Source organism: Panthera tigris, chromosome D3 (assembly GCF_018350195.1).
Source record: "Panthera tigris isolate Pti1 chromosome D3, P.tigris_Pti1_mat1.1, whole genome shotgun sequence".
NCBI classification, from domain to species: Eukaryota; Metazoa; Chordata; class Mammalia; order Carnivora; family Felidae; genus Panthera; species Panthera tigris.
The window spans coordinates 57,185,874-57,198,094 of record NC_056671.1 but is presented as its reverse complement, the minus strand read 5'-3'; the positions used below and the strand labels follow the sequence as shown (position 1 = coordinate 57,198,094).

Below are 12,221 nucleotides of genomic sequence, written 5' to 3'. Positions count from 1 at the left end.
CAACCATCCGGGGCAGCCTATCAGGAGAACTGCAGGCATTTTCGCACAGGGTTTCGGAGGGGTAGGGAGGGAAGGACAATCAGGGATAATGTGGGAGTGGCAGACAAAAGGCCAGGTCATAGAGAGCCCTGAGTGTCCCTGTGAAGAGCTGGGACTTCACCTGTAGATACTGGAGAGCCACCAGAGTGAAGGAGGAGGGGGTAAGGAAAGCAACTGGGGAGTGGGAGAATGGATCAGAGTTATTTTCCAGAGCCTGGACTCCTGTCCAAAGGAGAACCAAGACGACTCAGGAAAGGAAAGAAGGGGGCTGGATGGGTGCAGAGGAATCAGGCTGACTCACAGTTCTCATGGCGTTTCTGATGAATAAGATGCAGGAGAGGCGATGAAAGCAGGTCTGGGAGAAGGAGGTCACTCATCCCATTCTTGGCATTTCTTATCTACATTTCCATATGCACAATTTTATGATTCCTGGGGGTTGTCACGGACTGAATATGTCTCCTCAAAACTCACAGGTTGCAGCCCTAACTGCCAATGTGATGGTATTAGGAGGGACAGCCTGTGGTTTAGATGCGGGTGGGGCCCCATGATGGGATTAGTGCCCTTATAAGAAGAGGAAGTTAAAGGTATAAAACCACAAAGAAGAAAGAAAGAAGGAAAGAAACAAAAGAGAGGAAGGAAGGAAGGAAGGAAGGAAGGAAGGAAGGAAGGAAGGGAGGGAAAGTGACAAAGAGGGAAAGAAGGAGGAGAAAGAGGGGGGAGACACAAGAGCTTCCTCTCTCTGCCATATAAGAACACAGCAAGAAGGTGGCCATCTATCTGCAAGCCAGAAAGGAGAACCTAACCAAGAACCAAATCTACTGGCACCTTGATCTTGGACTCCCAGTCTCTGGAACTGTTGAGAAAATAAATGTCTGCTGTTTAAGCCCCCAGTCTATGGTATTGTGCTATAGCAGCCTGTGCTAGGATAGGAGTTATTTTCATAGTTGCCCAATATTCTATGCATAATAAAACATATTTAATATCTTCCTCGTGCTTGGACACGGAGTTTGTCTTCTCTTTTCATTATTAAAATAACCCTCAAATATCTTTTATATTTTTATTTCTCTCTTCAAATAATTCTTGCAAGTGGGGTCACCCAGTCCAAAATAATCGTTTTTATGAATTGCATGTGTTGCCAAGTCTCTAGAAAGAGGGAGGATCATGGACTACACTACCTGCAGCATTTAAGTGCCTTAGTTTTCTCAAAGCATTAGCAACCAATGAGATGTACCTCTGTCTTACTACCATGATACTGTTATATGTACACAAAGTAACAGTTCTAAGTTTAGCATTGACTTTTAAAGTATAGTCATGATTTTGTCCCTCAAAATAGGGAGAGGCAATGGGATACACACAAATAATTTACTAGGGGTTTGAACAATCTTCTCTGAATACCACCTGGTGGTAATCCCAGCACTCAAATGTCACTCTCAGCTGTGACGCTAGCTGTGTCTCAGACTGGAGCTGGGCTTGAAACTTGGTCTAGCTCTTTCTTCACCAACTCCACACTGAATTAGGGACCATCTTTCCAACCACCTTCTTAAAATGGGGGAAACTGCTTCCATCCAAGATAAATTCTTTACCCTTCTACTCCACAACTAAACACCTAGGAATTCATGTTAAGGAAATAATTAGACAGAAGTGCAAAGATTTTCTTTCTGCAAATATATATATACATATATATATGTATATATATACATATATAAATGTATATATACACACATATATATATATATTATAGCATCATCTGCATTTTTATATTGGCAACTACCTAAACATCCAGTGGTTCATTCATTCCTGCATTTGTTTAATGAATATTTATTAAGCACCAAGCACAGGACTAATACACACGGAAGAAGACAGAGCCCTTTCCCTCACAGCACAGGGGAATAATGTTTCCATGGACCACAGTAGATGCATGTCCTAGATTACCATGCTGTCATTAAAGAAGATATGCTCCAGGAGTATTTCATGGCTCTGGAAAGTATTCATAATATTATATTTTGAAATGCATAGGTACTTAAATCCTGGTAAGACACAAAGGGTTAAGAGTGACTGGTTCCCTTTGGGTGGTGATCAGAGTGGTTTCTACGTCTTCAGTGTGCTTTTCTGTCGTCTCCAAATTTATACACGTGCTCATACTGTGACAGGAAGAGATGCCCTGTTAGTTTTACACGGGTATGCTCCTTGCCTCTTGGCCTTTCTCTCCTTGGATCTAGCTTTGTTCATGGTAACCTCTCCCCAGCAACGTCACTCTGATTCCACAAAGTTCACAGCTAAATGGAACCACAGGTGTGAAGATGGTTTAGGATATCAAACATACACAGAGCAATATGGATGACATTGACCGAAGTAGGAGAAACAGACTCCATTACTCACCCTTAACATGAGAAGAAATGAGCTTTCTACTTCTGCTCCCACAGGGAAAAGTGACCAGTCTGTATCTAGGCACTATCTGCAGGTCACAGGTCACTCTACCTACCAAACCCTGTAGTCAGGGTCCTTCTGGTTCATCCGTCCAATTTCCACCCTCTTAGGCACCAGCCAACTGATGAACCGTCCAGACCCATCTCCATCCCCATCTGTGGAGCTACGAAGACCCACTTCTGTAAGTGAAAACCAGGAACAAGTAAAGAATAAATTCTGCAAGTAGAGCTCAAAAATGAGAAAGGCGGCACTTGAAGGGAGGGGCAACTACTCACTCTCGAACTAGAACAGGCTGCCAGAGGCTTTGCAGGAGGAACTTCTGCATGGAAAGAGTTTGAATGAGGCCACTCTTCCTTCTCTCCAGCGCTGAATGTTATGGTAATTCACCCATTCAAAACCATTTGCTAGACATGTGCTTTGTGCCAGACACTGTTCTAGGCTCTAGGGCTATATCAGTAAACCAAACAGACCCTAAGAGCAAGCAAGCAACCAACCAACCAACCAACCAACCAACCCTGCCTTCGTGGAGCAGTGGGCCAACCGCTCAAGGGTTTTGGAGTTGACCCTCAAGGACAGGGGGCTGAGGGAGGTTTGGAGCAGAGGAGTGAAGTATTCTGACTCTCTTTTTCCTCTTTAATGGGTCACACAGGTCTGTTTCCTCGGTATTCCTTCACCTTAAAATCCATTAAAGGGACCCTCTTGAACCATTTTTTCCTATCAGTGGCTATGTTCCAAGGCCAGGGGAGAACCTCTACCCCACAGATATCACGACTTCCCGTAAACCACAGGCAGTAAGACGGTGGGCTGTCAGCACAAGAACACACTGCTGGACAATGGAGCACACAGCCCAGAAACACCCCTCCAGGGCTGTGGACACAAGTGGCTCTGGGCGGCACCACCAAGACTGTGCTCCCAGCCCCCCCGCCACATTCCCTACGACTGGGGTATCGTCAACCTCTGTCTTCAGTCAGCTGCTTTCCAGGGGAGTCCAGCACCGACCCCCCCCCCAGCTGCACGCAGCCTGCGTGAGCAAATCAGAGGACCAGACAGAAGTCCCCTCATAATTATTCACAAGGGTTGAAAGCTGGGTTTTTCAGGGTGTGGTACACTGAATACCGAATTTCATTTAATGAAATTACAATAGGAGAGGGGAAGGAAGCGTTGTTTAAACCACTTGGCTCCACCTCAGCACCACCACACATGTGTGTTCCTGAGTTGTGAGGGATTTACCTTTGGCTCTGGAGTAACAATTACCATGAGGGGAGGACTGGGGAAGGTGAGCTCAAATCATGGAGAAAACAAAACTGGTGCCAAAGCGGTATAAACTCCTCTAGTCAAAGCACTGGCCAGCACGAGCAGGCAACGTGAATGGCAGCAGTGCTACATGTGACTCCGGCTTGGCCAAAAGGACCCTCCTCCTCATCCGCTCCCCCAAGGACCCCTTGCTCAGTCTTGCACCTGCTCTAAACATGTCAGTGTCTGGCCACTCAGGAGCATCTGCCCATCAACGCATCCGCCACGAGCCCCAAGCCGCTCCTGGGATCTGATGCATCAGACAGAAGATGCGTCAGTCACATCTTCTATTCTGAGAACTTCAAAATAATCTTTGGAATGTCCTGTGCACTCTGGTAAAGGCCCCGGGCACTTCATTCGCTGCCATAACACCGGTGCATGAAGATGCAGAGTAGCCTAGTCAGTAACAGCAAAGTCTTCTTCTGGGTTGTTTTTTTTTTTTTTCTTTCCAAGAATGTTAAAAATACTTGATGAAGTGGAGCGCCTGGGTGCCTCAGTTGGTTGAGCGTCCGACTCTTGATTTTGGCTCAGGTCATGATCTCACAGTCCATGAGTTCAAGCCCCGAGTTGGGCTCAGCGCTGACTTCATGGAGCCTGCTTGGGATTCTATCTCTCCCTCTCTCTCTCTCTGCCCCTCCCCTGCTCTCTCTCTCTCTCTCTCTCTCTCTCTGAAAATAAGTAAATAAACTTAATATTGGATGAAGTGATCAACAAATCCATTTTTCTGTGTCCTTTTTGCCAAATCTAAAACCATTGTCCTATATTGAATTGCAAGACGTTTAACATTTTCCCTTTTCCCCATGTGTTCAACAATTTCGAGATTTTTCCCCCCTGATATTAAGTTCTAAACATTTTCCCTTAGAGTCTGAAATTTTAATTTCTGGTTACAAATCTAAGTGGTGAAAAGAAAAGTAGGTCCCCAAGTTGTAAACAGACACAATGTAGATTCCATTTGTTCCTATGTGGCTCTAAAAATAGATAAACTTCTGGGTATATAATTTCGGTGATGCATGGTAATCTATTTTTTAAATTTTTTTAAATTTTTAAATTTTTTTAAATCTTCCCCTTCCCAATAGCTAATCCATGATATGTTTTAATCTCTCCACAGAAATCAAAAGCTGCCGGTACGAATGCCAACGTATACAATCAACTTACATTTTCATATACGTTACAATGTCACTGCCATGCACTACGTTATGCTCTCTTGAGGCATACTAAAGGTGGAGGTAGAACTGACTCACTGGGAATCAGGTAAGAGCCTGCGGGTGGCCATGAGAGTAAGTCACAGGCTCCAAAAGCCACTGGGAAACCGAGTACCTTTATACTGGTGTCTTTCAGTATAGCCTCAGCAATATGTCAGTTTAATGATAAAAATTTACGGGCAGCTACTGAAGCTAAACGTATAATACCTCTACCTTAACACTTCTTTTACCAAACTAAGAGTTTGTATAACTGATGCTTGCTGACTTCATCTTAAGAATTGACTGAGCCTGGGGGCGCCTGGGTGGCTCAGTCGGTTGGGCATCCAACTTCGGCTCAGGTCATGATCTCGCGGTCCATGGGTTTGAGCCCCCCATCAGGCTCTGTGCTGACAGCTCAGAGCCTGGATGGAGCCTGCTTCAGATTCTGTGTCTCCCTCTCTCTCTGCCCCTCCCCTGCTCAAGCTCTGTCTCTGTCTCAAAAATAAATAAACATTAAAAAAAAAAATTAAAAAAAAAAAAGAATTGACCAAGCCTGGAAAGATACCCTAAATATAAAAAGACTGATGTCCCACACTTGCTTTCAAAGATCCTAAGGAGTACATAAACATCAGGGTAGGAAGAAAAATAGTGGAAGCATAACAAAAAATCTACAGAAAAACTGGCTATCTCGGCCATAGTAGACACACTCAGGACACCCAGTGACACTTAATGAAAGGACTCTGATCCCAAAGGGGACATTGGAACTCGTAACCTAATTTTTTAGCTCTTTTATTTTAAAAGTTCAACATCTGCGAAAGTATAGAAAATAGTGTAATGACCCACCTCCTGCACCCATATTTCAGCGTTAACTCATGGTCGATCTTGCCCCATCTGTACATTCACCCACCTACTTGCCTCTTGTCCAGGATTATTTTGAAACAAATTCCAGACATCATATAATTTCACCTATAAATATTTCAGTATATATCTCTGAAAAATATAAACTTTCTTTAACTATAACCATAATATTATCACATTTTAATAATTTCTAACATCAAATCAATTTATCATTAAATTTAATAAATTTTAATACCAAATAGTCATTCAAGTTTCCTCAATGATTTCAAATATTTATTCACCACGTGTTTGTTCGAATTAGGACCCAATTAGCCACGCATTGCAATCAGCTGTTGATATATCTCTTGACTCTCTTTTAATCTAAGTTTGCCCTCCATCTTTTTTTTCTTTGCAATTTAATTTTTTGGAGAAACCATAGTTTCCCACAATCTGGATTTTGCTGATTGCACCCCTGCAGTGAGGTTTAACATTCATTGTAGCTTAATTTTCCCCATTCTTTCTTACTTAGTTCAGAACAAGATCCAGAAACACTTCCCAATAAAACAGCTAATAAAGCAAAAATAAAAACAAAAAGCAATCTGCTTGTCTCTCTAAAGGAGCAGATGCTGACAAACACAAGATTCTGAAAATGTCCCCCAGAAGTGGAAGCAGCTACATTGATTAGAAAGCCAGGTTAAACTGGGGACATTCCTGAGCCAGCCACAGACCACAGGGGCGTCACCTGGAGATGAGGTGGGGAGGTTGCCAGGAGTGGTGACTGGCTCAGGACAAAAAGGTTCGCAAGCGTTCAAAGTTTCATCTTCAGAGAGAAATAAACCCTGGAGGAGAAAGAAGGCTGGGGGGAGGGGAGCTCAGCGTTGGCCTCAGCATGTTAATCAGTTTTAAATCTGCCACCATTAAGAACTAACATTTCAGAGTCCGGAGGGGGAGGGCAGGGGCAGGCTGGCCTGTTGTTTTCCAGAGGGACACAGGTTGGACTCCGAGGACAAAAGGCACGGCCTCACAGAGCTCCAATGCTGGAAGGACTTACCAGAGCACGACCGGTTAAGTCCCAGCCCTGTGACAGGCAGCCGCTTGTGAAGGCAATGCAGGCAGCCCCCCTCCCCCACCTGTGCTTCCCCTGCACAAGAGAGCGTGTGCTCTGCTGCTGGCTTTCTAATAATGGGACACACTTGGCTACAGGCTTTGGAGGAAAAAAAAAAAAAAAGACGACCTTAAATTTCAGCTCTTTCACTTAAAAGCGGTGTGGCCTTAGATAACCTGCTTAGTCTCCCTGTGCCTCAGTTTCCCCACCTGTTACTTGCAGATACTACTGTCCATCTGCCAGAGCTGTTACGAGGATAAATCAAGTTATGCATGAAGGCCTACAGTGTAGTGCCCAGCACATTCCCATTATGTGTTAGCCTTTGCCCCCCAAAGATTTCCGCCAGTCCCTTCCACACCACATCCTTGCAGGAAGCCATGACAGCACCTGCAGGGCGTCCGGCTGGGTTACCGATGCCGTCTGTGGCCATGCATGAAGCAAAGCCAACTGACCCATAAAGAGTTCAATCCCATGATCCTGATCTCAATAGCGTGGCTCCAACCAACTGAGCTAATTACGGTACAGTCAGATTCACCTCGGCTTGCACAGAGATGCTCTCAGCACTTCATACAACATTCTTCAACACTTCTGTCCTAAGATGCTCTGTGCCACAATACACTTGCCAACTTTACTAATGATCTCATCTTCTAAAAATCTTAATGTAATGTAGCAAACAGATGTGTCCCGTAAGAGGATTAAGGTGGAAATTCATTACAGCAACAATACCAGTGGATTTGTGTTCTATAACTAACACCGATCAATCAACTTAGGGCACACTCCATCTTCGCACTACTCAGCTTCAAGAAAAACATAGGAGAACTAGCCAGCCAGGTCTCTCCCTCAAAGAACTGATCTGTAACAGGGGAGACAGTGAGAGCCCCACGTACTGAGAGCCTGACCTAAATGACCTCTAATCCATGCTGCTTAGGAATCACCAAAGCATGTTGGAAAAAATACACATCCTGATTCAACAGGTCTGGGGAGGCTGACAGCCCCTTTCTAAGAGGAGTCTAGGTGACGCCCAGCCCACCCTTGAAGGACCAAGGCTCTAATTCTCACTGTGATCTGTTGTTTCGCAGGTGGAACAGCTGAGACAGGGAGGCGACCACAGAGACAGAGGTCGTGAGAAAAAAATGAACACAATACAGTCAAGAGATGGAACTCTGGAAAATGGACAGGCTGCCTGGAAGGAAGACATCCAAGACACAGAAGTGGAGTCATTGAGAGCTGAGGCCTGGTGTTGAATGCCAACCCTGGAACTTCCCACTCGTGTGACCAGGTGGATTCCTTCTGTTCTGGGTCTCTTCTGCCACGGAATGCAAGAGTACCCGTACCTGATCCGTAGACTTGGCGAGATGATGCATATCTAGAATGCTCCTTGTCTTGGGCAAGCGCCTAGAACACAGTCACTATTATCACTCCACTCTGTCTGGTCCACAAAAGGCACCGAAGTATTTCCTGAACTGAATTACTAAGTCTTAACTGCCATTGTAACAGATAAGCTGGTTATCACTTAGTTTGTAAAAATAGCCTACGATTCCACTTTTGTCTATCAAAAGGAAACAAGAATCCATAGTCTTTCATAATCAATCAACCCCAAAACATTTAAATTGTGAAAGGCATATGATTTATTAATTCTACTGTATAGTTTTCTACATTAGAGGTCCTATAATTATAATTCCTTAGAACACTGAACCAGAAATAAACACCTATTTATGCAACATTTGAGAACAAAAGGGTTTACCTAGGCCAGACAGAACATATAACCACCAAAATGAACATCTCCCCAGTGAGTCTACAGCATCTGTTTTGACCTTTTTGTTATCACACTCGTCATTAATTTACTTATCTTCCCTGGAATGACTAGCAATTTTGGAAAAGACAAAGCATAATAAGCACAATATATCATTTTTGTCCGAGACAGTGGTTTAGTTAAGTGAACAGCTAGACTTCTAAAGGAGTCAGCAGACATGAGCTAAATTAATAGATCATTAAGTTAGAAAAAGATGCACAGACTCAAGTTTTGGCTGGGAAGGGCCTGAGAGATCCAATTCAAACGTTCCCAGCACAGGAGACTCTTAGGGGGTGCTGCATAAATTAGAACCCTCCACAGGGCCTTCTAGATGCCGGTTACACAGGTGCGTTCACTAAGTGACCGTCCATCCAGCCTCTCATTTATGCCCTGCACACTTCTCTGTGTGTACAATCTACTTCAAGCAAAAGTTTACTCCCCACAGGGTGTTGAAAGTGTGGGACAGCTGGGTACACTGAGGGTGTCTGCATGTTCCACAGTCAGGCTTCTCCATCCTTTCCATCACACAGATTGCCCTCCCACAAGGAACTCCCCATCTTGCCAAGGCCAGGCTCATTGGAACCTGAGAGAAGCATTCCCTGTGTTTCAGGAAGGCTTACTCAGGGCAGGGGTCTGGAGTGAGAGCTCTGGGTTCCCTCACCATCAGCTAATTCACAGCAAGGATGGTAACTACTTGTTTCCACCTCTGACTCTGAAATCTACCAGGCCAGGAATTCTGCCTCAAGGCTCTTACTCATGCCTGTAACATTCACCTGCCCCAGGCCAAAAAGTACCTGGCACACAAAGGTGATTTGGTGAGCTCCCCAAGGTAATGCAATGGAACCCCCACGACTTCCGCCCACCCCACACTGCTGGTCCAGGGAGCAGAACAGCACTGGGGGCTGAGACCCAGGGTTTGAATCTCAGCTCTCTAGTCCTAGCAAAAAAAAACTAAGTTACTTACTTGCTCTCTGCCACAGTTTCCTCATCTGCAAAATAGGGATCCTAAAAGTAGCCTCATTCACAGAGGTATGTAGCATTAAACGATATTGCACACTGACTCACAACTCGTTAGCTCTATCACAGGGTGACCATCCAATTTTAAGATTCTCTGCTGGAAATTAATGAGCATTTTTAAACATGAATGTGCACCGAGGCATATAAATGCACTGAATTCTGCTCTGCAGAGCCCTGGCTAATAGAATCAGCCAATCACTCAGCTCTAGACATGAAAAACAATGTCAAACATCTGAATATACTGCAGGGGTCTTTGGGCAAAAGACGCTGAGACCAAGCATAGCTGGGTGCCAAGACCAGGAGTCAAGGAGTTCTACAGGTTATCTCCAGGTTCTCCTTGTTCTACAGGCAACACCTCAGAACATTCTGTGAGCCAGTGCAACTTCAGCGCTGTGGCTTCTAGCTGAGGGGGGTGGGGGGGGAGGCCAATGCTGGAGCATCATCATTTCCTCCTACCAGAACAGAGGAGGAACACTGGATCAGGACTATGGGGCTACTCTATAGAAACATAAAAAAGTACTTTAGCTTCCAGCTTGAAAGTTCAACCTATGTATATAGGGTTTGAAATCCAAGAAAACCACTTCAAGGTCATAGGGCCACAATTATGAGCCTTCTGTGGTTTCAACAAAAGATCACTGTAATCAGTGATCATAATGAATGGAGTATCATGATGCCAAAAGAAGTCCTTTGAAACTTTCAACTCAATCTACTGATTAAGAAGAACCAAATAATTTACAAAAGTGATTCTGATTCGCTGAATTCACACTACATCATTCTGTCCCTCCATCTCCCAATCCATCCTGCTTTTATGGCCAGAGAGGTTCCCCCAAACAGTGATTGTTATCCACTCTGCACCAACACGGAGAGAATGAGACAGAACTGCCCCATTCCTCATTCCTGAAAGCACGTTACTAATTAAGGAGAGAAAGCATTGATACACTGACAGCACTGCCCAAGTACACCAGTTTCCACATACAAACTCCCTCTCTACTTCCAAGGCAGGTGAACATCATACAGAAATCTAAAGAATTTTGAAAAATCAATTTTGTTCTTTTTGGTATCAAGGGTTATCTCTTCCAAATATTTATCAATGTTGATCCTCAATGAATAAATCATCTCCAAGCTTTGATATGAACCCAAGCAAAAAAAAAAAAAAAAAAAAGTGCCGGTAAGTAATTCTTCAAGGTGCAATCTGTTTAAGTAGGAGGGAGGGCTCTCTTGAGTAACCAAATGGTTAGCTTTCAATGCCCAGCTCTTTGCAACACACACTTTGCAAGATGCCTGTCCTCCTGCAAAGGGTTAAAAAAAAAAAAGAAGAAGAAGAAGAAAAGAAGAAAAAAGCCTCTATCGGGTGGACTGAGAAGCCATTCTTCCCAGGGGACACTCATTTCGGGCTGCGAGGCTCTGGCTTTGTGAGCGCGCCGCCCCTCCGCGCCCCCGCCCCTCCTCCCACAGCTACCGCTTCTCCAAGGTTCCCAAGGCCACCTGCTTCTCCAGAGAAAAGGGGGCTACTCCGAGAGCTATCTCAGTGCGCAGTCGGCATCCCCCGCGATGCCCCGCGGGGGAGGAGGAGGCGGTGTCCCCCAGGAAGAGTGCTTTGTCGTGAGGCTCGCGCGGCCGCCCGCAGCGGCCCCAGAGGCCTGAGAGGTTTAGACCTGAGTCCCCCGGGGCCCGGTTTCTTTCCGCTCCAGGCTCGGCGCCGGCCCAGGTACCAGGGCCCGCCGCCGGCATCGGAGCCCCACCCCGCCCACCCAGCCGAGCTAACGGCGCGGCGCGGGGGAACCTTCTCCATCTCGCCTCGGGCCCGCGCGGCACCTGCTCTGCCCCGCCCGCTCCGGCTCTGGCCCGGAGCGCAAGGCTGTCCTCCTCTCGCGCCCGGGAAATCCCGCGCCAGCCGGCGGATGCCCCCGGCCCCTCTACCTAACGGGAAGGGGGGAGGTCTGCCCTTGGGCGCCAGTCCCCCGGGGCCGCGCCTATCCGAGCCTGCCCGCGGCGCCCCCACCCCCGCGCGCCCCGCAGCAGGGGCCGCGTCCGGAGAACCCAGCCCGCATCGGTCGGCCGTACCTTGTGCGGCGCCCGCAGCAGCCGGTGGACCCCGGCCAGCTGGGTGCCGAGAGCGAGGTCCTCGCGAAACGTGAACAGCGGCGGCCGGCTGGGCTCGGGGAAGTTGGTGCTGTTGAAAGGGTCCGTGTCGTCCAAGAACTGCACCCGGCAAGCCAGCGTGGCCATGATGCATCCCTGCCCCTGGGAGCGCGGGCGCCGGGATCGGCGGGGCCGCGGGCCGAGACGCCGGGGTCACACCGCGAGCAGGGGAGGCCGCGGCCGCCGATCGCTGGCTCGCGGGCTCGCAGGCTCCGGCGCGCCCGGCTGCAGCCCGGGCTCCGGCCGCGGGGGGGCGGGGCGGGGGCGGGGCCGACAGGCCCCTCTGTCCCCTCCTCCGGCTCCTCCCCTGCTCAGTCCCCTCGCGCCGGGCCCAGCTGCCCCGACCGCGGAGCCTGCCGCCGGGAAAGGGAAAGGGAGACCCGCTCCC

At 47.2% G+C, this 12,221-nt stretch overlaps 1 protein-coding gene across 1 annotated transcript in view; it reads right to left on the bottom strand.

Moving 5' to 3' along the window:
• FHOD3 (formin homology 2 domain containing 3) overlaps positions 1–12,015 on the bottom strand; it is a 469,133-nt gene extending 457,118 nt beyond the window's left edge. Inside the window, 1 exon segment of the mRNA XM_042961930.1 lies at positions 11,756–12,015. Coding sequence (XP_042817864.1) covers positions 11,756–11,920 — 165 coding nt within the window. The 5' untranslated portion in view covers positions 11,921–12,015.
• Positions 12,016–12,221: the final 206 nt, after the last annotated feature.